At 35.5% G+C, this 26,363-nt stretch overlaps 3 protein-coding genes across 4 annotated transcripts; 2 read left to right on the top strand and 1 right to left on the bottom strand.

Annotated features, from left to right (window-relative positions):
- Positions 1 to 2,829: 2,829 nt before the first annotated feature.
- On the top strand, positions 2,830 to 6,464 carry LOC113118398 (uncharacterized). Of its 2 annotated transcripts, none has more exons than XM_026287527.1 (2): positions 2,830 to 3,822; positions 4,372 to 6,464. In XM_026287527.1, exon 2 carries the CDS (start codon positions 4,440 to 4,442, stop codon positions 5,562 to 5,564), a length of 1,125 nt encoding a protein of 374 aa, XP_026143312.1. In that variant the 5' UTR covers positions 2,830 to 3,822; positions 4,372 to 4,439; the 3' UTR covers positions 5,565 to 6,464. The 2 variants fall into 2 exon arrangements, with proteins under 2 accessions (XP_026143312.1, XP_026143311.1); XM_026287526.1 differs by having other exon boundaries at positions 2,837 to 3,822; positions 4,366 to 6,464.
- A 396-nt stretch (positions 6,465 to 6,860) lies between these two features.
- On the top strand, positions 6,861 to 16,207 carry anpeplb (alanyl (membrane) aminopeptidase-like b). The gene is made up of 20 exons (XM_026287525.1): positions 6,861 to 7,984; positions 8,568 to 8,707; positions 8,980 to 9,119; positions 9,216 to 9,336; positions 9,842 to 9,996; positions 10,944 to 11,051; positions 11,171 to 11,314; positions 11,451 to 11,516; positions 11,838 to 11,903; positions 11,988 to 12,121; positions 12,288 to 12,370; positions 12,492 to 12,628; positions 13,346 to 13,401; positions 13,488 to 13,635; positions 13,722 to 13,810; positions 13,890 to 13,994; positions 14,079 to 14,252; positions 14,339 to 14,479; positions 14,804 to 14,885; positions 15,014 to 16,207. The coding sequence occupies exons 1-20, from the start codon at positions 7,359 to 7,361 to the stop codon at positions 15,161 to 15,163; spliced, it is 2,865 nt and encodes a 954-aa protein (XP_026143310.1). The 5' UTR covers positions 6,861 to 7,358; the 3' UTR covers positions 15,164 to 16,207.
- Positions 16,208 to 17,441: 1,234 nt separating this feature from the next.
- LOC113118786 (arpin-like) lies at positions 17,442 to 20,623 on the bottom strand. Its single transcript, XM_026288200.1, has 6 exons — positions 20,474 to 20,623; positions 20,057 to 20,132; positions 19,553 to 19,685; positions 19,127 to 19,333; positions 17,901 to 18,064; positions 17,442 to 17,663 (listed from the first exon to the last, which is right to left on the bottom strand). The coding sequence occupies exons 1-6, from the start codon at positions 20,563 to 20,565 to the stop codon at positions 17,655 to 17,657; spliced, it is 681 nt and encodes a 226-aa protein (XP_026143985.1). The 5' UTR covers positions 20,566 to 20,623; the 3' UTR covers positions 17,442 to 17,654.
- Between the last annotated feature and the right edge of the window lie 5,740 nt (positions 20,624 to 26,363).

The raw sequence follows: 26,363 nt of genomic DNA, 5'->3' as shown, positions 1-26,363 counted from the left end.
ATGGTGTTTCATGTATTCAGAGTTGTTCACAGTGTTAAAGAGATGGATTCTCATGCTAAACATGGCTAAAGTTTAAAAAAATTATTTAGAAGAATGACTGAGAATTTCTGTGCCGAAAATCTTACTTTAGGGTTGGAACAACTCTTCCATCTTTATTTGACCCTCTAACTTTAACACTCAATATTCTAATTATATTCTTAAAAAATCTAACTACCTTTCTAATCTTTTTGTATTCTATTTTTCTTTTCATTTATTATGCAATTATATATATATGTGTGTATGTGTAAAGACCTCCAACTAGCTGGCTCTATTCTTTTTTTTTATTCTGTTTTCTTTTTATTTATTATATTATTTAAAATCCCATGCTGCTACGTGTACTGTGTTAAGCTAACTGAGACTTGTTATAGCACTTATAGCATTGCTCTTTTTGTTGTTTTTGATTGCTTCCACTGTCTTCATCTGTAAGTCGCTTTGGATAAAAGCATCTGCTAAATGAATAAATGTAAATGTAACAAGTTTCGGCTGGATTTTTTCGATCGTGGATCTAATGACGTAGAGGAGAACGGAAGTCCTTATTTGAGCATTTCAAAGGAATCGGAAAGCTGTATTTTCTTTTATAAATATGATAAAACTAAATACTTTTTGGATATATGAAGGATGCAGTACTACTCTATAGGTACTCAAGATTAACATGAGATTAGGCAGTGTTTGGAATAATGGCGTTTAAAAGAACGGCGTTAGGTAACGACGTTATTTTTTCAGTAACGCGGTAATCTAATTACTTTTCCCGTCGTTACAACGCCGTTAACGTTACTGAACGTTAAATGCGGTGCGTTACTAAGCACTGATTTAATAAACTATGCAATCCGAACGGACCTCTGGCTCACACAGCAAGTGAGGAGGTGGGTTAATGACGAGATAAGCGGTTGTGATTGGCTAAGGCAGAGTCATGTGTTTCATGGTAGCCAATCAGAGCCAGTGTTTTTACACAAATGCCGGAACACACGGCAGCGCCAGCGGCGCCAAACACACACACACACACACACACACACACACACACATACACACACATACACACACGCACGCGCAACAGCTAAACAGAGATTTGCAACAGAGATGGCGAGTCAGCAGCAATCCGATGAAAAGTTGGCATTTTCAAGGTGAAGATATAACCACTACTTCAAATTCATTTTGGTCAAAGGCAAGAACGTGCATGTAATGTGTACGTAATGTGTGACACGCATCTACAAAGCTAGTGGCCAAAAACACTTTTCTTACAAAGATAATACTTGAAGTGCAGGATAAAACTCTTGCTGTCTGTTGACGTGCAATAAATATTGAAAGTTGTGTAGCTGTCTGTTCTACAGTTATGTACCTGTCTGTTCTACTCATTTCAACTGACTTGTGAAAACTGTAAAAAAAAAAAAAAAGTAAAAATTCTCTGACATGTAGCAACTTTTTTTTTTTTTTTTTTTTTTTTTTTTTTTTTTTTTACAGTAACGCAAATAGTTACTTTCCCTGGTAACGAGTTACTTTTATTATAGAGTAATTCAGTTACTAACTCAGTTACTTTTTGTAACAAGTAGTGAGTAACTATAACTAATAAATTTTTTAAAGTAACTTTCCCAACACTGAGATTAGGTAAACTGTGTATGTTATGTACCCTTTAAAAGCTAAAGTTTGCATGTAAAAAAACAAATAATTTTAAAGTTACAGGTAAAATATTTAATTATTCAAAAGGACGATATTTTAATAAAAAAAAAAACTGGTGTCAGATAATTGTGTAAAAAAGAAAGAAAAGTATACATTTTAAAATATACTTAAGATCTAGCTATATTATGATACTGCATTTGTTATCCATTGAGATGAGATGCTAAATCTTGTTGCATTTTATCAATTATTTCTTTTGATTTGTAATGTTTATTTCATGAATCAAATTGAAAAGCAGTGCTGGGCAGTAACTTGTTACAGTTATAATATTACTTTTTGCCGTAATGTAACTAATTACTAAAAAGAGTTCAGTAATAATATTACAGTTATGTCATCCATAGAACTGCTAGATTTATTTTCATAATTTTCACAAGTTGCATAGGCACAAGATCTCTGCAGTGCAGCAGGCATATTGAATATAAAAAGTTTACATTCAGTGGATGGAAATATTGCCAAATATTACATTGATTTTGTCAGATGATCTGAACACAGTTTTGTAAATTGTGGGATTACTTTAATCTGGCACTACATGGCTTGCCCACATCCCTCTGATCCTGATATAAAATGCACGAACGTTTTTTTAGAGAATAAACATTTTCTCAATAACTTATTTGATTTATTTTGATTAAATACAAACTGGAATATAATCGTATATTCATACGAATATTCAGGCTATACGCATAACAGAGAAAGTATAGCCACAATTAGCTTCAAGCTACAAATGACAATTAATGAGATTAATACAACACTTTTACTTATAAATTACTATTAATCACCACTGAGTGTTAGTGATAACTTATGACTGAGATTCAATGTGGATTTTATTCAAATGATGAGGCAGAAATATATTGTTTTTTAGAAAAAATTTATGGGGAAGATGGGCAACTTATGTAGGTGTGAAAGAAAAGGAATGTAACCTAGTGTAACTAATTTCTGTTGCCAGAATGTAGTATTATTACTTATTACTTTTGAACGGAGTAACTAGTAGTCTAATGAGTATTGCATTTTTGAGTAACTAGCCCAACATTGTTGAAAGTGAATCAGAAATGTCAACAAATAATTTGAATGTGTAGAGTAGACTGCAGAGTTCCATTAACACAATTACAATGGATGTGGAAAAATGATATTTAAAATTGCCAGAAACAGGTAAAGGGACTTTGTTTACCATAAATGTAAACATTAAGGTTCTAAACGACGATTATATGAGTTGTGATGGCTATACCTAAAATGAACATGGGGACACATGAAATTATCCAAGTAGTAAACAGACGTGCCCACATGTGGCTTATTGGAACATTCATAGCACGCTTGAAAAAAAACGGAATTGAAACGGCGTTTTAAACCAGTTCATTGAATTCAATTGTTCGAAAGAACCGATTCGCTTAAATGATTCGGACTTCCCATCACCAGTCTGTGCAGATGACTAGAGTCTAGACCTAAATTACATACGTTACCTAAATTCACGCCGTAAAATACGTTTTTAGAAACTATTTTCCTCAATAACATCGATCAGCGTGAAATATTCGTTTAATACAAAAGTAGTAATGGAGAAATATGACAAAACGATACCGCTGGATGCGGAACTACTGACAGCAGAAATCGAAAAGCATGTCGAGCCTGTCCTCGGATCAGTCCTTTTAAACTTATCTTGTTTAAACTAGCAGCAGGACTACAGCCACAGAGCTGTTCCCGGATCAGCCCAAAACACTCGAGGCTGTAGCACGCACATTGATGATGTCATTCGCGGAGAACAACAACAGCCTCTCACAGGGATTAGCCGCTTAGTTTGCTCCAAAGTGCTGACATACTCTCTCTCATTTTTTTTGAATTAAGAGCTCAGTCAGAACATCACGGTTGTTTGAGTTAAATTATTTCACCGGGCGAACTTTAGAACAGAAGATATTTCACAGCTATTGCTAAGATATCAGGCCGCTATGACAAGCTAACGACGCGCTACTAATTTACTGGGTTTGCAAGTTTGTATATTTTGTATTTGAAAAAAGAAAAAAATACAAGACTTATTTCTTCCACCAGTCTCTCTGAGCAGAGTGTTACAGTGTGCTTGCCTATAATATTAATTTGACATCCCAGAAATATGCTAGTATGTTAAAGGTAAGTTATCAAAACTGTTTCCATATGGTTTACTAATTTAAGTTAAAAAAGTATGTATTGCACAGTGATGAACTTAGACGTAATATGTTTTATTACTGAATACGTTTTATAAACAAGATGCTTTGTCCTGTTAGTTACACATTAAAATGACGTTTAATTTTGAGGGAAATTATTAATTCAGTTCACAAACCCGGTGTGAACGATTTCTTTCTCGAATCGAATTGAATCAGTCACAGAACAGTGCCGAAGTTAAATTAATCATTCAGAAAGGATCTTTTAATATAACTTGAACACATAAAATGCTTTAATACTGCTTTGTTTTATACATTTACTTTTGTATTGAAACAAAATGTTTTTAATAAAATACTTAATCCGGTTCACAAATATTTCCTTCATGAATTGAATTGACTCAATTACAGCGGTTCTTGAGTTATCTGATTCGGTCGGAGTGCAACTTTCTGATGTAAATCGTATAATGAAGAACTGGCAGACAATGTTTACTGTTGAGATGCACATAATAAATTACATTGTGTTTTCTGCAAGGTGCAGTCAAACGTCACTCATTGAGAGAGCAAGACAAAAGGATGATCTTAAGGATTTAATCAAGCACTTACAAAATGCCTCAAGGGAAGAGAGCACTTGTTCCTGTTAATACAAGGAGAAGGGTTAAAGCTGATGAAGATTACTTCCCTTTCAACTCCCTGCCGGTGGAATGTCAGCTCCATGTGCTCTCATTCCTCAGTGAGGTAGACAAATGCAACTCTGCCCTTGTGTGTGCGAGCTGGAGCTGCTTAGTGCGCTCTGGGAAGCTTTGGAGGGTTGCAGACTATTCCCGCCGTGGGGTGTTTCATCTTGGCCAGGAGGGTCTGCTCGTTTCCAACAGAGAGTTTGAGCGCTGGAAGGCTTGGGTTCACCATTACACCCATCATCTTATATCCCGTGGGGCTAGTTTGCTCACTCTGAAGGCCAGTTTTGATCTAGGAGACCAGTGCAATAAATGGGGAGAGCTCCTGTCGCACCTTCTAGAGAACGTGCACTGCCGGGATCTCAGTCATTTAGACTTGAACTGGACATTTACGTTGCTTGAACCTCTTGACCTTCGTGTCCACACCAGTTCTAGTTCCCATCAAGACAATATTACCAAGATGGACCAGATTAATAACTTCCAGGTTCTCCTGGCCAGACTCGTCCACAGCTGTCCCAGGATTGCCAAAATGCGCCTGCACTTCGACTGGTCCGAAACATCAGTTGCACTGATCACTCAGTTTCAACACCTCCGTATCTTAGAGTTGAAGTACTTTTGGGTATTCAAAGGGGTCTGTCCGAACACTTTACAGACGCTGACGAAATCCCTGCCTAATCTAAAATCCCTCACGCTCCATGTTCTTGTTCCGCTGCGAAATCTAGGCATCTCATACACCCTTGAATCCCTTTCGCTCGAGTTCCTAGATGTGTCACCCAGTCGTGGTCTGGTCTTCTCCTGCCTTAACCTCCCAGCGCTGCGAGAGCTGCGGGCGAAAAAGATAGTTCGGGGCATTACTCTGGACCGTCGGACTCGGCTACAGATACAGAGCCGATGGCCCTGCTTGTATCAGGTCTTACGTGAAGGGACGCCCAAACTTCAGGCCCTTAACAATGAAAGACTCCTTCCCAACTGGAAAGAGCAAAGTTACCGAGAGCTGACGTCTATCCTCCAGCAGTCTTGCTATTGTCTTCAGCATTTAGACAGTTGGCTCTGGTGAATTCAAGACTTAAACAATACCAGGCCACACATAATGGCCTGAAGGCGCACAGCCACATCCTGAAGAAAATTATGTAGGAAAATTAGAAGGACCAAAATATAATTGGATAACACACTTCTGCTGATCCTCTATAATTAAAAATATTTAAAACTGTAATTTAATTATATGTCAGCCATCGTTTGCTAGCAAATAATTGGAGTAAGTTCAATATATGTCCAGATTCTTAACTATACAATTATGTTTCAAAAGAGTTTTGGCTTGTGTTGCTATGAAGGTTTATGTTCCAGGCTGAAGTGCGTGCATTTTTTAGGAGCTTAGGTGAATTCAGGAAAATTGTTCTATTGTGCAAAAAGGAGGATAAAGCGGATTGCTGCAATGGAGTGTGGATCATTTTGACAAGAACTTTAATTCCTTAAAGCATTTCAGTTCTTATGTGTTTTAGTTGGAGTCCTCAAAAAACAAAGGGGTTTTTGCCTTTATTTTGTGTGTATTTTTGTCTTGAACTAAATTTTATTTCGGTATTTACAGCTGTCTACAACTTATACCTTTAAAACATAGTGTGCCTTTAATGACATTTGTGAGCCATGAAGTTTTTTCTTTGATTTTATGAAATGAAGATATTGCTTTTAGCCTCAAACCAATTGATCAATCGCTTAATTTGTTTCACGTACACATAGGTTTTTGCAGCTGGATTTCCTAGTAAACACCCCGAAGGATGAAAATATGATTTGAATGCAGTCTCTCATGCTCGTCCACAGGATGGCACCCTTTTCTAGCTTTTCAGTTGTTTCTTTCTCGCCACCCCTAAAAGCAGCAGTCTGCAGTGGTGCAGTGATCAATCAATTCTGTGTACAGACTGGAATTGAAATGGCTATAATAAATTGATATGATTTTACTTGATCAATATGTGTGCCATTTGGTTTGTTTTTAAAAAAAAAATTGTATTATTAAAAAATGCTTAGCAAACCTTCACTCATCAATTTCATTTCCTTCCCATCAGTATTAACATATAAATGTTATTTGTAAGATAAATCTTAATTACTACTTGGTCAACTTCAGTCTGTTTCAAATAGGCTGATTTTATTTAAACCAAAATGGTTTTCTTTCCAACATCATGTAGATTGTAAGGGACAGAAGTCTTTTTGTTTTCTGAATTAAAAGGGTGAAAGTTTTAATAGTCTATTTTTATTATAAATGGCTAAGAGATTTGGTTTGAGATTTGCCAATGAGTACATTTAAGTGTTATGAAATTATTATACATCTATCCAGGGGCGCTGCGCAAGATCTCGGGCTCTATGCCCTGTACATATATATATGTACTATATATATATTGATGTCATCAGAGGATCCTGGAAAAGTTTCTGGGCAGCAAGAAGGTCCCAAACAGCTGGATGACTCATCACTGAGGTCTGAAGGTCTCAGGACTCAAGAATATCAGTTTGGGATTGCTCTACTTGGGTCCGCTGATTAAGAAAAAATTACTTTAACATCCGATCCATCTCTTTTCACAGCATCAATGCTCTCTTTTGTGTGTTTTTTTTTCTGACCATGAACTACTTGATAAGATATTCAAACTGATTCCAGATGTGGGGCAAAGTGTGACGGGACACAGTACTTGTGTAATGCCATCATATCTGTTTGTTTCCTTCTCACCCATGCTGGTTAATGTGTAATTTTGAAATGCGTGGTCTCTTCTAGGCGTGGTATAGATACTTGACGCCTTTATCAGTACATAACAGAGAGCAGGTTTGCCAAGCTCAGTTCATTCTTGGAGGTTTCTCAGAAGGATCAGAAATGGCCAAAGCAATGGGCCTGTCCAAGATCTTGGCTGCCGGCGTTGGGATCCTCACAGTTTCTTCTGTTTGTGGTTTAGTGATGATGGCTGTGGTGTACAAAATTCAAATAGATAAATTCCCTCCGGTGAGTCCACCACCTCCGATTAGACCTACAGTTATCCCAACAGATCCTCCATCGAGTTTCAGACTTCCTGACAATGTGATTCCTGAGAGCTACAAAGTCTTCATTCAGCCGTACCTTTACTCAGCGATAACGAATAACTATACAAACCAATCCTTTGCTTTCACGGGAAACTCAACTGTTAGAGTAAAGTGTATGACAAACTCCAAGACCATCTTTCTTCATGCTCAGGACCTAAATGTGACGACCGTGGAAGTGAGACAATCGGATACAAACGAGAAATTAACAGTGAATCGATATAAAATTCATCAGAATGAAAGTAATTTCTTCGAGATCCAACTCGAGGATATAATGTCTGGAAATGGGACCTACTATGATATTTTCACCACATTCGAAGGGGAACTTTTTGATGGCTTGGAAGGGTTTTATGTGAGCCGGTACACAGAGAATGTAAAAGCCAAGGAAGAGGAGGAGGAGGAGGAGGAAGATGAGTATAAAGAGAGGTAAAGACTTATCTAATATTAGCAAAAACATCTTTATTAACTAGTATATTTTAATTTTTTCATTTATATTTTACTCTTTCTAATGTTGCTTTTCAATATGTGTTCAGTTCAGTTCACAACACCCAAAATGTGCATGTTTAATCATATCACCCTAAGAAACCCCTCATATATTTGCATGTATTGCATGTCTAAAGTTTTTCTTTATCCTATTCACCATGGATCTCTTGTCCAGGTTTTTTTGTAGCAAGCCTTCAGAGATTTTTGTTGCTCGATTCATCACTTCGTTGTTGTTTTTACACATGGATATCACATTTTATGACAAATAACAAATCCAGAACATTTGAACTCGGTCACTATTGTTCATTTTTGTTTACTGTTTTGCATAAAAATGTAAACATTCCTCCGGAGATTGTTGCTCATTTCTTCTCTAAAGCTATTAAATCCTCACCTCGCTGTTGTTTTTACATCTGGATATTGCACAGTTGTTTTATGACAAATAACATAAATCCAGAACAATTAAACTGAATTCCTGTTGTTCATTTTTATTTACTTATGTTTTGCATAATTTTTTCCCCACAAACAGATTACTCGCCACCAGTCTGCTGCAACCCACAAATGCCAGGAAAGTGTTTCCGTGCTTTGATGAGCCAGCGCTGAAGGCTGTGTTTCAAATTACTGTGCTCCACAGACCTGGCACTGTTGCCATATCCAATGAATTAGGAGGTTAGGATCCTTACTATTTATCATTAGACTCGATCATGTCAAAATCTCACTATTCTGATAATAACGAAAGATGATTTCATATAGATATTTAGGTCATCCTGCCTCTAATAGAGATAACAATAAATACCAGAGCAGAAAACAGCAACGGATTCAAAACCTGAAAAATTTTGAAAAGACTGTTACTTATCTGCAATGAACGGAAAAAACAAAACAAAAAAAAAACAAGGTTTTTGTGTACAGTACATAACTTTTCATTTTTGTTTTATCATTAGATCCAAAAACGACAGAAATAGACGGAGAAGAATGGTTTGAGACTATATTTGAAGAGACCCCCATCATGTCAACTTATTCATTGGCCTTCACTGTATCTGAATTTGAATCTAAAATGATGTCTTCCGTGACAAAGATACATGTATGTTTCTTTATTTTTAATTGAAGGCACTTGATTGCCTGCTTATTTAGTTATTTATTTTTAACATTTCACAAATAATGATTATGTATTTTCAAGATACATGCTCGGAGAGAAGCTTTTTCTGTTGACCGTGCTGATTACGCACTTGAAGTTACAGCGAAGATTCTGGATCACTATCAGATTACATTTGGATCAAAATACCCACTAAGGAAAATAGGTGAGTCAATTAAAAAAATAATAATAATAACCACACACTATTTCAGTGTGTATTATTTTAAATCATGCATTAATTCAAGTGGATGGAGTTTAACGTGTTAAAATTATAGGTCAGTAAAAAATTTACATTTATTCATCTTCCTATTGTTCCAAGCCTGTACGGCTTAATTTTTCAGGGTTATAAATTTGAAACAACAAAAAAAAGTCTTAGTATTTTTGTATCCATATACTGTAAGTCAAATGGAGTCCCAAGTAGTTTTGGAGCCCTTTGATTTTAATTTTATGGAGAAATTCATTCTTCAAAAATATATTTTGTGTGTGTGTGTGTGTGTGTGTGTGTGTTTCACAAATGAAAGTAATTCAGGTTTGAAACAATACTTGTTGTCAATATATGACAGAATTTTCATTTTTGTGTGAACTGTCCTACATTAAACATGCACAAGCTAAAAAGAGAGCATACACGCTCAAGCTTCACAAGATTACATGCAGAGTTTGTTTTATTACAGACCAGATCGCTTTACCAGACATCAGTGTCGGAGCAACGGAAAACTGGGGTTTAATTTCATATCCGGAGTCAGGTCTGCTGTATGATAAATCTACAGGATCGACCTTTGATCAAGAACGGGTGGCCACCCTGATTGCTCATGGATTAGCAAATCAGGTAAACATAATCATATATTCATGATAATGTATCATTCATTCCTGACTAAAGTTTACACAAGTGAGATATTTCATTTAATGTCATTGTTAACCTAGATGTGCAGTAATTTAAACCTTAAAAAAATATGATGTACATTGTCTGAAAGATGAGTAATCATTTAAAAACAAAAGTTTTAGGACAGCATGTGGATGTGGACTCCTTCAGGGTCTTAGATACCTGTTTCCAGAAATGATTAACTTCAGGGCAATCCCAAAACAGATGTCTATAGGTGCCTATAGAGTTTCCCGAGCACAAATTACAATTGGAAGATGAAGAAAGCTTCATTAAATATTGTTTTCTAGGAGTGAGATACAGCCTATGAACCATTTTGTAGTAAATTAATTGTTGATTAGGAACAAGTTTAACATTGGCCCATATTGAATCCCAACTGATATCGTCAATGCTGTTTTTTTTTTTGTTATCAGTATCATTCCCTATATTAAACGTATGTAAATATTATCCGTATATAAATCTCTATGCCTGATGTCCAAAATTGGGAACGGTTTATAGGAGGCTTCCAAAAACAACAAATGGAATAAAGATACTACAGCATTCATAAATTGACAGTTTGACAAATTATATTTCATGCTGAAGTGTGAATAATAAATAAATAAATAAATGACCAAAGCTCCAACTATAATCCCCAATAAATAACATGACATTTTAACTGACCGTGTAAATAATAAAGTAGAAAGAAACTTTTTCTTTTCATTTTGATTAGCCTGATTATTTAGCTATTCTGTAGCATGATTATTTAGTTAATTGTATTTTATTAGTTGCATTGTGCAGTGTATTTTCTTTGCTGTAAGTCTACAGAACAGTTTTACATAGATCATCCTCTAGCTGTTAAGAACCCATAAATCTTTAACAAAATCATCTTTACGTTTCATACCTGTGCTTAATTTCAGTGGTTTGGAAACCTTGTTACCATGCGCTGGTGGAATGACTTATGGCTGAATGGAGGATTAACGACATACATGTCCTACATTGGAGTGGAAGCTGTTGGCTGGAACTTTGTATGTTTTGGTTTATTTTAGAATAATGATTTTAACAATACACCCTGGTCAATTCTTAATTTGACTTGAACTTGCGTCCTCCAACCTCCTCTGATGATATGATTCTTTTGTGTTTTCAGAGAGATCTATTTGTTCTCAGAGAAACCCAGACTGCCTTTCAAGTGGATTCCTTAAACTCTTCCCATCCTCTCAGCTCTCAGGAAAATGATATTCAAACTTTCTCTGAGATCACAGGCCTTTTTGATGCCATCACCTACAGCAAGGTTGGCATCAGTTCACTTATGATGTTGATAAGCTTAATTTACAAAAATGTTACAATACAATATTACACAAAATTATCATTTATAAAACAGTCCTTTAGGATTAAAAGGCACTTTAAAAGCTTTGTACGTTTTTTAGGGGGCTGCTGTTTTGAGAATGCTGGCCAAATTCATGACCGAAGAAGCATTTATGAAAGGAATCAAGGTAAGCCGAAATGGGGAGAAATGTATATAAAATATAATACTTATTATTTTTTAAATACATATGAAACAGCTTATTTGAACCCCCAACTCAATTTATCATATATACATATTTTATATAGATTATAAAACCATATTAATAAACAACCATAAAAAAAAAAATATATATATATATAAATATATATATATATATATATATATATATGATTCTACCGTTTCCATAGCATAATATATGTGCTTATGTATTAGAAGATTTTTATGTAATTATTTTGGAAGATTTTAAGGTCTGGACCAACTGCCTAATTACTAACTGTCTGTATTTTAGAATTATCTTGCCAAGTTCGAGTACCAGAACACTGAATACAAAGATCTTTTGGATTGCTTGCAAGAGGTAAATTAAGGACCTATATTCTATGTTGAAATGACAATAAAAGATGTTGAAAAGATAGTGACAAATATTTCCCACAATGATCAGGAGACAAAAGAAGATGTGGAAGGCTTCATGAGCACATGGATTGAGCAAGTGGGGTATCCAGTAATCACCATTATTACCCAGACAGGGGAGACTACTCAAGAACACTTTTTACTAAAGCAAAAACAGGGCCATGAGTGAGTTTCAAGAACCAAATTGCTGTTTACAATAGTATCATATTATTGAATTATTTCACATGGTACTGGATTTAACTACAATACAACAAAAAGCTATAAGTGGGTTTCCTTAGCCAAACTAATTTTTATTGATTCATACAAACATTGTTTATTTTCTTCCTAACAGTATTGCATGGCAAGTTCATATCAGACACATGACGGACAGAGAGTCTGAAAAGAAACCCGTAACACTGAAAGTAAAAGGTCCAGGTAAGGAACAAATAAGCATAATTTCAAATAATACAAATTAAACCTGGCAATATAGCGGGCATGAATCTGCGGTTGCTGTTAGTTGTGATTAACCGTGCTGCTCTTGGATCTCTCCTTACAGTCAAATTGCCATCCTTCCAACTTCAAGACAGAGACGAGTGGCTTCTCGCAAACATCGACTGCACTGGCTATTTCCGCGTTAACTATGATGAAGAAAACTGGAATAACCTTCGTATCCAACTTGAAAGAAATCATCATGTAAGTATCTTTAAAGAAATATTAGTATCCCTTCAAATTAAATATTGAACGGGATCGCAGACGTAAATGCTTGGCCAACATGCGGTCTGCTTCTAGACATCGTAAAAATAATCAATGTGACATCAGCAAAGAAAACTAAAAGAACTTTTTTCAACAATTTTGTCTCTTCATCGTCAGTCTTCGACGTGTGTTCAAATTGTTGAATAAATGCGGTATTTTTTGTTTTCTTTACTGATGTCACATGGACTATTTTTTACAGTGTCCTGACTACCTTTCTGAGTCTTGAACGTGTCAGTCATTGAACGTGTTGCTGTCTATGCAGGAAATAAAGCTTTGGATTTTATCAAAAATATATTAATTTGTGTTCCGAAGATAAACGAAGGATTTAAGTAGTGTAACTACTTAATGACTTTGGGTGAACTAATCCTTTACATAACTTAAACTGGCTTTTAAATGAGCCCGACTGGCTCCGAGTAGGGTTTTGAAGACCGCTGACACATTCAAATACTTTCTAGTTTTGAAATAACGAGCAGATATCAATACCAATGCATACCAAGTGGCCAAAAAATTGGAAACATTGCACCGTCGGTTGTTATTTGGCGTGGGACCACCATGGCCACCTGTGTTCACATACTTACATAAAATAGACTTTGTCATTAATACCGATATGATCAAAAGTGGCTTAAAACTGTTCAAATCTTATTAATGTGTCTTTAGATCATTCCAATCATCAACCGAGGGCAACTTATTGATGACGCTTTTAATATAGCAAGGTAATGTTTCAGTTGAACAATGTTGTAAATAATTATTTGGCTCACTGTGAATTGTTGCTGTATATTAACCAATTAATTCTTTATAGGGCTCATCGCCTCAACATCACTATTGCACTAAGCCTAACCAAGTACCTAGTAAATGAAACTGAATATATTCCATGGGATTCAGCACTGAAAAACCTGGATCATTTAGTCCTCATGTTTGATCGCTCTGAGGTCTACGGTCCGATAACGGTGAGCATAAGGACACAGTTTCCTGAATATGTGCATAACAGTGAAAATAGTGTTATTTGGCATTAACTGTACAATTCTATATCTAGAAATACCTACGGAAACTAATCACACGACTATATGAACACTTTGAGGAGTACACAATAAACAGAACAGTTCCTGAGAAACACACTGACCAGTAAGAACCATTTTTGTCTTGCTTTATATATATTTTGTTGGACATCTAGAAATCATTATTTATTTTGTTTTCCCTTCAGGTATAACCAGGTAAATGCTATTTCAGTAGCCTGCAGCAATGGCCTTGCTATTTGCACAGAAATGGCTAGAAGTCTATTCGAAAAGAATAAAAATGAGACCAATAAGTGAGTTGCGCGTTTTAATTAAAATACTGTCAATTATAGTTCTACACTATACATAAATTATATTGACTTGAACTACCTTTTTAGATTTAGAATGCATCCGAATTTGAAGAAAGAGATCTACTGCAGTGTAATAGCTAATGGTGATGAGGATGACTGGGAATTTGCTTGGGAAGAATACCAAAAAGCCACTGACGCTGCCGAGAAAGACAAACTAAGATACGCCTTATCATGCACCAAAGAAATCTGGCTGCTAAACAGGTCAGTGCCGAGATATAAGCTTTATATCATCTCAACGACCCATTTTGTTTGCTTCATACTCACTATTGGCTTTTGTAATACCACAGATATCTCCAGTACACTCTTGAACCTTCAAAGATAAGAAAGATGGATATGGTCTCTACCATAAACTACATTGCCAAAAACGTCGCCGGCCAGCCTCTGGCTTGGGATTTCGTCCGTGGGCACTGGTCCTACATCACCCAAGAGTAAGTTAAGATTTTTACATTGATTTAATTTCAGTGCATGGAAGCTAGAGAGGCAAATGTTGTTTTTGACTTGACTTCAGCCAATGATGGATTAGGGAATGTAAATCTTGTAAACTCAGGCGGGAATTACAACAGCAATGAGGAAGTTGTTACATCAAAGTTAAATAAAAGAATCGAAGATCAAGAGCAATTCAGGGTCCAAAGGCTGCCTTCAGCTATAAATAAATGATAGATAGTCCTAATTGTCTTAAAGGTTTTATCACACAGTTGCTTGGAGACCATAAATATATGGACATATGTCTGACGATCATCTCCTTTGGGCAGGTATGGAGCGGGAGTCGTATCTTTAGGCAGTCTGTTGGATGCGGTGACAAAAAGGTTCTCCACGGAGGTCGAACTTCAAGAGGTGCTATTTTTTTTACTCTTCCTTTCTTCTAGTTATTGTAGAAATGTAATATCTGACAATGTCTCAATCTTTAATTGTGTTTCTACCATTGATCTTACACAAACATATTTCAAATTGTCTCTCCACAGCTGAAGCAGCTTCAGAGCGAGCAGGAGGAGAAAAAACAGGGAATTGCCGCTCGAGCTTTGGAGCAGGCCATTGAGAGGACAGAGGCCAATATTATGTGGGTGAAAGAAAATAAGCAGATGGTTAAGGACTGGTTCGTCGGAGAGCTTTAGGATCTTTTAGTTTTTGTAAGCCTGCACAATCAGAGTATAGTCAGAGGAGCCAATACAATCAAAAACTGTTGTAAAGGCATTCTTCAGCGAATGGAAATGCAAGTAACCCCCTCCTGTGGTCTGAAGATGGGTTTGAACAAAAGACCACTTTCACTGGAGAATAATTCAAGCTTTAGAAGGGAAGAACAAAGAGTGTGCAATTTTAAAATGGCTACATAACAGATCCCCTATGCTTTGTTGAGTAGTTAATGCCAAATCTATTGTGTATATTAGAGAAAAGGCCTAGAAAGAATGTTTAGGACAGCTTAATTTATTGTCTTTACTATGATTTAGTTGATATTACTGACTAAGTATTGTTTACAGTGATGAAATCACATCTAAGCACATTAGGAAAAAGCACAATATGTCTTTTTTATTATTTGTATAGTTGAATTTAATTAAAATAAATACAAAAAATATAAAAGCTAGTATTTTCATCTCTGTGAATGACTGATTGAGAACCGAATGATCAAAGGTTATGTGTGTTTTTGTGAGACTTAATATTTTTATTGGAGTCAAACATGTAAATCTTTAAATAAAGTGCAATCTTTTTACACAACTGTTTTTGTTTTCATTATAACTTTTTTTGTGTTCATATTCCAATACATCTTTGATGTTATAAGGGATGCACAATATATCAAATATACTGTATATTTATTGTCTATATTAGATATTTAACAGTACATATTTTACATTTAGATAACCTTTGCTGCCATTTAAATGGTAATTTACGTAATCTTTAGGAAAGAAATATAAACTTTTAGATTGTACATAATGTTACGATGCCTAAATTTAATTGTAGCATTTAATACAATTAATTTGAGTAGTTTTTATTCTTTCAAAATAATGCCATTAACTGGTTCTCAGACATAATTTTAATATTGCGGCATCTCTAAATATGATATAGTACAATCAATTTACAGTGCTTAACGATCTTAAAGGGGGGGGGGGATGCTATTTCATGCATACTGAGTTTTTTACACTGTTAATGAGTTGGATTCCCATGCTAAACATGGACAAAGTTTCAAAAATTAAGTTGTAAGTTTGAAGGAGTATTTTCCGGTTTGTCACAAGTTTCGGAAAGTTTTTTTTCGAGTACGGCTCTGTGTGACGTTAGATGGAGCGGAATTTCCTCATATGGGTGCTAAGGGCACTTCTGCCGGAAGAGCGCGCGCTCCCGTATAGCAGAGCACTGAGAGCACAGACATTCACTGATCAGAGCGAGAGCGTCGCGAAATGTCACAAAAGAAGTGTGTTTTTGGTTGCCAGGGCAAGACAACCCTGCACAGATTACCTAAAAAAAAAACATTAAGGGACCAGTGGATGGAGTTTATTTTTACAGAGCATCAGCGGAGTTGTGCAAGTGTTTGTGTTTGTTCCCTGCATTTCGAAGATGCTTGTTTTACAAACAAGGCCCAGTTTGACGCCGGATTTGCGTATCCTTCATTTCTTAAGGATGATGCAATCCCAACAAAAAAGGGTCACGATCGTGTGTTGGAACCTCAGGCAGTGAGTAAAACTGCTTAAAATATCTCTCTGTTGTTAACTTAGCTATCGGCGCGTAAGCACATCAAGTAAACCTTGTACACCTTTAAAGAAAAAAAAAAGACGACATAAAGTGGAACTTATTCATTTTCCAAAACTGCTAAGTGTAACGGAGGCCAGCGAGTATTGCTGTGCAGGTAATGGCTGTAGCCATTTAGCCTCCTTGTTAGTGCGTCGGCCTCCCATGCCGGAGACCCGGGTTCGAACCCCGCTCGGACTGAGTGCGAGGAGCGTCAGAAAGGACCCGGGAGAGAGGTGTTACATAAGCAAATATATACAGTTTTGGAAAATTTATGTTTCAATACATACTAGAGACGTCCTGCTGTAGTCGTTGCTGCTGCTGCTCTCGTTCAGTTTCAGCCTCGGGATCTGATTCTGGATCATAAATAAACGGCTGAATCTGACTGTTAGCCATGGTTTGTTTTGGATGATGGTTTTTTTTTCCTCACGGTAATGTCACAACTTCCAAACGCTCTCAACGCAAAAGCCTACTCGTGCTCGTGATTCTTTAGCTCCGCCCTCACGTCACGCCTCCAGCCGGTCGTGTTTTTCCGAAAAAAATCGGCACAGACTATTTTTGTCTTATAAATATAATAAAACTAAAGACTTTTTGGAGATATGAAGGATGCAGTACTACTCTATAGGTACTCAAGATTAACAGGAGATTGAGTGAAAATGAGCATTTCACCCCCCCTTTAAGGATATATCTTTAATACACACATTAAGTACGTTATAAAACATAAATGTCTTAATTCCAATGGCACTTTTCCTGTTTATTTATGATACTTTCCTGTAATAACATATGAATACTAACAGTTAGGTCTTGTTTCGTGGTGAAGCCGAAAATAAACATTTGGAGGACAGATAAGGCACTTGTGATGCAATCCTTGAAGCTCAATGGTGTCTTTCAGTCATCCTGAAACAAGATCCCACAAAACATAAAACAGATGTTTAAGGTTTGCACAATGAAGCTCAAACAAATCCTGTACTGGATGATTGCATTAGTTTCACTTCGTCTTAAACCTCTTGATGATAGAATAATAGTAAAGGGTAAAAAAGATTACACATCTGTTCATGATAAACCCATTTCCTAAACCAATTCTCTATGTGTTCAGAACAAACACAAATCTCCATCAATTGAGAAGAATCTTACCCATTCTTCATCGTCTGCTCCCTCGCCCTGACCGCCACTCTTCCCTGCATTTTCCTGATCTGCTTTGTTAGCCATTATCTTCTCGGTCCACGATGCTCCAGTATTCTCATCTCCTGCAAAGTTGCATTTCGTCACTGTACCACCGTCCAGTTTGGCGAAGGAAACTAGACAGACAAAACCAGACAGAACAGCACATGTAGCCACCTCGATTTCCACAGTATGTACTAGGGGTGTAACGGTACGCAAAAATCATGGTTCGGTACGTACCTCGGTTTTAAAGTCACGGTTCGGTTCATTTTCGGTACAGTAAGGGAAAGAAATGCAAACATTAAACTGCAGGTTGTTAATTACTATAAACTTATTTTTAACGATTTACACTTTTTTTTTTTAAATACTTTTTAATAAAATAGATATAAAATAAAAAAAGAATAAGAAATAAAATACTGCTGCAAAGTTATCCACTAAATAAAAGACTCTCAGTCTCAAACCAATATCATATAATAAAATATAATGAAAAATATAAAAAAATAACTATGATTACAGTGCAGCATTACCAATCCCAGCTTGTAGGCCTGCTCATGTTTAAAAAATATAAGTTTTCCAAAGTGTAAAGTGCAGCATCAACATTTCAGTTTTTAGACCTGCTCAGATTTCGTTATTGCGTTGGACCGATCGGAATTAAGAGCAAAGGTCTGTTTAAATTCAGAGGGGAGCTGCGTTTGAATTAGAATAATTTTTTTTCCTAGTTGTAGTGATGTTCACACTCATGTGATGCCTTTTGAAAACCTTAGGCCGGTGACACACTGGCATATTGCACCTGTCAAACATAGTCTATTTTGCCGTCAATACTGTTGAAGGTGTCTTTTATCAGTAGGTTTTTTATTGTTGTCATGAATACAAGATCCTGGTCTGTCGGTGGTCTCCCTCTATGTCACCTACAGTAGCAGCAGTGCGCTAGCGCCGCGTCAGGCACGATTCTGGTGTGTAAAGACACAGAAAACGCGAAGCAGCCGTCACGCAACTCACACGCAGCAGAAACGCCACGCTCACTTAATATGTTAGTTTGGAAACACGAAAATGTTCCGCACACAAAATATTGCATTCGGTGATTCGATACACACGTGCACCGTACCGAAAGCCCTGTACCGAAACGGTCCGGTATGAATATACGTACCGTTACACCCCTAGTATGTACTGTATATAAGATTTTTCATCATAGCACTTACAAATAAAGGGCCCATCTCCTTTCGTTTTAAGACGGATTTCTTGGCCTGACTCAAGCTCTGTTCTGTCCATCTCTGCTTCTGAGATCCAGAATGCAAAGGCCTGACTAGGGCAATATTTTGCTGTTACTTTAACCAGCTGATCCTTATTCACAATGTCACTCAGTTGGCGCTCATTTAGACAATCTGTTTCCCCCTTAGCCTCCACTTCTGCAAGGATGATACAAATAAAAACAACATACATATAACAGTCTGCTTCAATCCATCAAGATATTTTTGGTAAATCAGCATTTATAAAATCATATATTTACTTACAAGAGTTTAATCAGGTTTCTTTCATTGCTTGTTATAAATGAATGCTGTTCAAACAGGTTCCCATTAAAAAGCACAGTAAAAAACTTGCCACATCTAAACCAATTGTTTACTCACTGAAGGATGACATTAGATATCCTGTGTTGACCTTCCTGGTATCACTGAAGTTAGGTTCAATCTCATTTCCTTTTAAATCATATTTTCTCCGATGGATTCTGCTTGGTTTGATGTACAAAACATTGTAGCGCTCCTGAAATTAACAAAAGCAATTGTTAAATATTTGTCTTTTTATGAATATAAAGTAATATCCTCAACCTTTCAAAAATTTGGAGTTAGTACATTTTTTGTCTCTTATGCTGATCAAAATACAGTAAGAATATATACTGAACATTAATAAAATGTATTAAAACATTAATAAAAAACAGTTTTCTACTGTACAACATAAAAAATATATTTATTCCTGTGATGGCAAAGCTGAATTCTCAGCAGCCATTACTCCAGTCTACAGTTTCTATTCTATATGCAGATTTGCTGCTCAACAAACATTTATTACTATTATAATTATTAATATTGATAACAGTTGTTAACAGCTTGAGTTCTTAATTGAGGAAGTTATCTAACCTTTCTGTTGTTCATATCTGTTATGACGTGGCGTGACGTGTCCAAAAGTGCTCCCTCTAAAATGACACCATGACCACTGGAAAGGTAAAATTCGAAATAAAATACAATGCGAATGCCTAGAACAAAATAATACAAAAAAGTACCATGGGAGCCATCATTTCCGACAGGACGACATTTAAAATCTCTGTCACTTTTATAAATCTATGGTAAATGTAACTTGTTATTAACCACCGCTGCTGTCGAAATATTCTGTGAAACAGATCACATATTAATTTACTTAATTTATTGTGTTCTTGCAGTATTAGCTATAACTTAACTAACTAATGCGTTTGGGAAAGGGAAAGGGAAACAATGGAGACGTAAACCAGGCTGTGCTGTGCATCGATGTCGAATCATGCATAAACTTTCAAGTATTACCTCTGGTGAACTAATGGATCCCATGTGGAGGAGAATTTCTCATTATGGACAGGTTTGTTTAATAAAGCGTTGTTGTCATAAATGCGACTCATTTTCTGTCGATGATTTGGATTTCGTCGAATCTGCTGCTACTTCCTGGTTACGTCATAAGGAAATCTCAATCCATATGAAACCCCTTTGCTCAAGTCGACTTTGTTTGGAATTTTAAAACTCACTTAATAAAAAAAAAAGTGTTATGTTAGCTGATCGGGCTATCGGGGGGTTTGAGTTAGTGGATTTTCTACTCTTAATAATTAATTTAAAGTTAAATGGATAAAATTTAAACAACCCCAAATCCTTCTGGAATTTTATTCCAAATCAAATATTTAATCCTGATGGAGGTTTACATTTTTTATTGCGCTGCAACTTTGACATTTCTAAAATACCTTTATCTTTATCTTTTTTTCATAAACAGGCCTTAATAAGTTGGTCAGTTATATATAATTATAATCTTTCTCCACATAGCTACTTTATTTGGAATAATAAAAATATTAGATATAAATTATTTTTTTTTTTTTACAATTGGTTTGATAATAATATACTTTTAATCAGTCAACTTTTAGATGATCGTGGTGTTCTTTTTACTTATGAACAGTTTATGCCAGAATTCTCTTTTCCAGTCCCCTCAAGACAATAAGTCATTGTGTTTGGTGCAATTCCTGATTGTATTATACCTTTAGTAAAGTCTGGCCCTAAAGGTTTGTTAGACTATCCTCTTTTTGACAAGACTAATTTATTTGTTGACCAAAGTCTTCTCATTACCACTAACATATTTAGTGATATAAAATAGGTTTTGGCTTCTTCGACACAAAGATTGTTCTAATAAAGTTGTTGAAGTCTCTATTAAAATTATCCAAAATTGCAATCCAATAAATTATAAACTTGCAAAATTTTACGATAGTATTTCACCCAATTGCTCCTTTTGCTGTTAGTATGAAGAAACGATCAATCACTTGTTTTGGGACTGTACTTACTGTAAAATCTTCTGGATTAATTTTTTTCATTTTGTTAAAAAATATTTATATACAAACTTTCGTATACCCCCCCCCCCCCTCCATTTTTTTTGTTATCTTTTAATATAAACCCTTCTCATTGTAATTTTATAATTAATTAATTGCTTTATCTTGCTACATTTTACATTCATAAGTGTAAATTTTCAAAGAAAACTCCCTAATTTCTTATTTTCAGGAACGATTTTGATATGTATGTAAACTCTTTAAGAAACTCTAATAATTCTATTGCATGTAAGACTCTTTCATGGTGTAAGTTTTATAAGCTAACATAGTTTGCTTCTGGAGTATTGTTTGTAACCCTCATTGTCTTTTGTTCATACTTTCTCTTTGTAATTGTATTTTTTGTTCTTCTATTGCATAATAATAATAATAATAATAATAATAATAATAAAAACCCTTTGCTCTTTTAGCTTGAAAGATACTATTTGTTATTACTCTGACTCTGCCAACAAATCTAAATACAATTTCTACTTTTATATTTTTACGCTTTTACATCGATAAACAAAACAGAATGGATTTAATTCCTACGCTTTTTACATTTTCTGACTAAAGTTGATTCACTGCTCACATCTTTTTGCTCGACTAGCAATAAATAATGTGTGAGGTTTTTGGCACCAAATGAAAAATTTAATTCTATGGACTAAATTTCTTGATTTAGTTTAGATAGCTTTCCTTCATTGCTCTTATATATTTTTTTGTTATATTTTTCCTTTTATTGTAAGCTAAATACCCCCTTATTGTTTTATTTCTCCTCTTTTTCTTGCTTCTTTTTTTTTTTTGTTAACGTTCTCCTGAAGGTGACTGAATATTTTCATCTGATTTTTTTAATAATAAAAAAGAAAAATAAACAATTTATCAATGCATGGAAATGTGGTATACCTTGCTTGTTACCTACTTTGTGTGTGTGTATGTCCAACATATATATATATATATATATATATATATATATATATATATATATATATATATATATATATATATATATATATGTAGGTATAAACACTTGTAAATTAAGAGTTTAAAATTAGTCCCCCCCCCCCTCATCTTTCATCCAGGTTTGTATCTTCGTGTTATTTGCGCAAATATGACTGATGGCTAATATTTAAAAAATATGTTATTTGTTATTACAGATTTACTATTGAAAATGAAGGGGGGGGGTGTAATTAATTATATATCAACTTACTATGAGTCTAATCCATATCTATTTGGAAAACACCAGAATAAGATTTTTTTCTCTTTCATAGAAATGACACATTGCTTTGTGACATTTAAAACCTGATGATTCACATTGTCGCATGATCCCATGTAGAAATGAGTAAGAATACGAATAATATATGTATAATATCCTCCAAGGACAGCTGAGACACCCTTACGGTAACAGCCAGTCTCTAGATAAGCTTAAATAAACACAAGATAACATCATAGCTCTTCCTCCAAATCAACTTCACATATTTCGTGACTATATGAGCATTGTGGACTCTGCTCTGAGTTTCCACCTGTAAAAAGTCCCACCTCAGAGATAAACTGTCCTGAGCAACAGCCACGAAGTCTCGATATAGCACCAATAAAACACAAACCCAATAAATGTCTAGAATCAGAGCTCTTTCTCACGTGTAATAAGTGTTTCAATTTAGAACCCCACCAATGTCTTATCTGCTGTTTTACATCAACACAGTTTCTTACAATGTTTTGGCAAGTCCCTCAGCCAGGTATTTAACCACACATTGCGTCTCTGAGCCCATCCACCTGGAGCTTCCACTTCATAGAGACGTTCTCTTTCGTCTTTGTGGATCTCAAGATACTTTTTACAAACTGTAAACAATTATTTCAACAAGTTGTGTAAGCTTTGGGTGTCAGGTTTCTATTACATAAAAAATAACAGATAAGAGCCAATGTTACCCTCTTATCAGTTCAATATCAGTTCAATATTGATTTGTATATTCTGCACGCACATAGAACAATCATCTAGGAGATTAAGGAAATGCAGTTGTCAAAAGTTTGCAGACATTTGCCTATGATATCTGGTGCTCAGATTTGGCTGGAGAACCAAATCGGCTCAAAAAAATTATTGGCCCACCCCCATGTTTTTATGACAATCTAAAGCCAAAGGATCACCCTTTGTGTGGAGTGGTCTCTCTCAGACAAATAGCAATAATATTGTGGTCAATAAAACAAAATGCATTTGAATTTTAATTAACATGTCTATGTTTACAAAACATGAACTAATTGCTCAAAAGTCGGAAATTTCCTGTTTATTTTTACATAACTGTCAATCTGAGGCTACATTAACACGACAACGTTGTCGTAAAAAACGGAAAAGGTTTCACATTTTCACAATGTTTTCAAAGCGATTAAACCTATCCGTGAAAACGGCCAAAAACGTTGTATTACGTATGCCAGGCCAGTAGTTGACGCTGAAGAAGCGTTAGCAAACTCTTAAGCAGCAACAACAGTACCATATACTCCGCCATTGTTTTTTATGTTTGTTCGCACTTGCCTTTAAAATCAACATGCATGTCTACATACCTAACATGTACTTCGCATGCGCATGACTTCACCATTTTCAAAGATTCCAATATTGGGTGTTTACACAGTAACAAGAACTGTGGCATTTTCAAAAACTTGCACTTTGAAACCTGTTTTCAAAAATCTGCATTTTCAGTCAACAAAACACCATTTTCGAGTAAACGAACGAGTCAGTCAAAACGCATAAGTTTCTCGTTTTTGCCTGAAAACTTTGTCGTTTAAATGACCCCTCAGGCGTGATTTGGTGATAAATCACCATCTTTCAGAAACGCAAGTCGAGTGACTTTCTCACAGTATCACACTTTGAGGAACTGAAATGAGGAATTTAATTCATTCATTAATTCATTACATTTATATAGCGCTTTTCTAGGCACTCAAATCGCTTTACATTGTGAGGGGGTATCTCCTCACCCACCACCAGTGTGCAGCATCCACCTGGATGATGCGACGGCAGCCATATTGCGCCAGAACGCCCACCACACACAAGCTTACTGATGGAGAGGAGACGGAGTGATGAAGCCAATCAGTGGATATGAGGATTGTTAGGAGGCCATGATGGTCAGAGGCCAATGGGTGAATTTAGCCAAGGGACAAGGATTCGTCAAATCCTGTGCTCAACTCACCATAATGCCGCACAGATAGAACCACTGCCTGGATAGGGCTTCACTTGAAAGACCAATAACAACATGGGTTGAGTGAGTTAATAACATGAGTTAATAACATGGGCCTTTAATTTCATGATGACATTATGGCACACTTTTCAGCAATGCTAAATGACTTAATTAGTAGTAAAACTATATTGATTGTTGCAGAACTACGCTTATGTGAGTGCTGATAATCAATTTTGGAATGCTTTTAGAAAGCCTGCATTTAGCTACCTTTTAAACTACTCTCCAGTTTAGACTTGGATTCCATTTTGATAGTTGATTGACCTTTGAATCTTTCTCAACAAACGTGCGCCATCCAGTGACTATGAAGCATGAAGAAGAGAAATTGATTCATACATATTTCAACATTCCAGATGTCTACAGGTCTTCGTGTAAAGTCTAACCAGACTGAGCGGACACCTCCTATTGCATTAATGTATAAAATCCAATCTAGCCTGACATATATGCTACGTGCATATGTGTCATAATATTTCAAAAGAATCATCATCAGGATTTATTTCAGTCCTCACATTTAAAAATAATAATAAATAAATATAGATAACTATACACATTAACCCAAAAAGTTGTAGGCTGAAGCCTTAGCTTATTATAGCATTCCTACCCTTCTTCATTATAATAAGTGTCACCTTCAACACTTACAAAATACATTAAGACAACATTTCCCAATACATTAAAATAATTGTTTCAAGTGTTACATTAAAAAAAAAAAGGAAAAAAATAAACTACGCATTCTTATTTTCGTGTCGGTGTATTAAGTTTATGGTTAAAATGTTACAGTCAGACTCATGAAGAATCATGTTAGTCAAAACTGTATTCATTGTATATTAAATATATTTAAATATTTGTTAAATTTATCTTTAAAGGGCTCCTCTGGTTATTAATAATAACAGCTGTGCCTTTTCTCTGTCACCTCTGTCTCTCTGCAAGTAAATGAAGCACTCAAGGTTAAAAACAAACCATATTCAGTAAGTTTAGATACAAGACCATTTCCAATCAGTGACTGTCCAGTATTTACACTGTCCACAAGATGGCAACAACATTATACAAATGTGAGACCCATGGGGAGAAAAACCAAAACACATTGAAGGCTTTTTTGAACAAACATGTTTTGAGCCACATTCTTTTCGTCCAAAAAGGTGTTTAACAACAAATAGGACAAAAAAAAAAAAAATGTCTGAGAGCAAAAATTTGCTAAATAATTATAATCATTCTCCAGTAGTACTGAATTTGACCATGACCATATTATCAGCAGATATGACTATATATTTTTCTCATTCTTTGATGAGAGCCTTATTGTTTCATGTGACACAAATGCACTATTATTTGCACCGAGTTCCTTTCTGACCATGATTTACTTCATGTAAATCAGTAAAATAGAACACTGAATCTCTCCTGCTATGGAAAATGCATTCTGCATCCGTTTTATTCCCATCTCCCTTCATCTCCATTACCCATAAACCACCGACTTCCCACTGAGAAACTGCAGACATTTCTGAAATTCCTTTCACTAGGAAAGGCTAGCTTGGATTGTTTAATTAGCTTTTACAGATGAAAGTTTATCCTCAAAAGGGATTGACTGTCACTCGGCTGTTGAGCCACCAAGGATATTTGGCATCAGAGCAAATACTGCAGCAAAGTAAATTG

Source organism: Carassius auratus, chromosome 18, assembly GCF_003368295.1.
Source record: "Carassius auratus strain Wakin chromosome 18, ASM336829v1, whole genome shotgun sequence".
In the NCBI taxonomy this organism is placed as follows: domain Eukaryota; kingdom Metazoa; phylum Chordata; class Actinopteri; order Cypriniformes; family Cyprinidae; genus Carassius; species Carassius auratus.
Note: the sequence above shows the minus strand (reverse complement) of the source record. Positions and strands in the feature narration are given on the sequence as shown.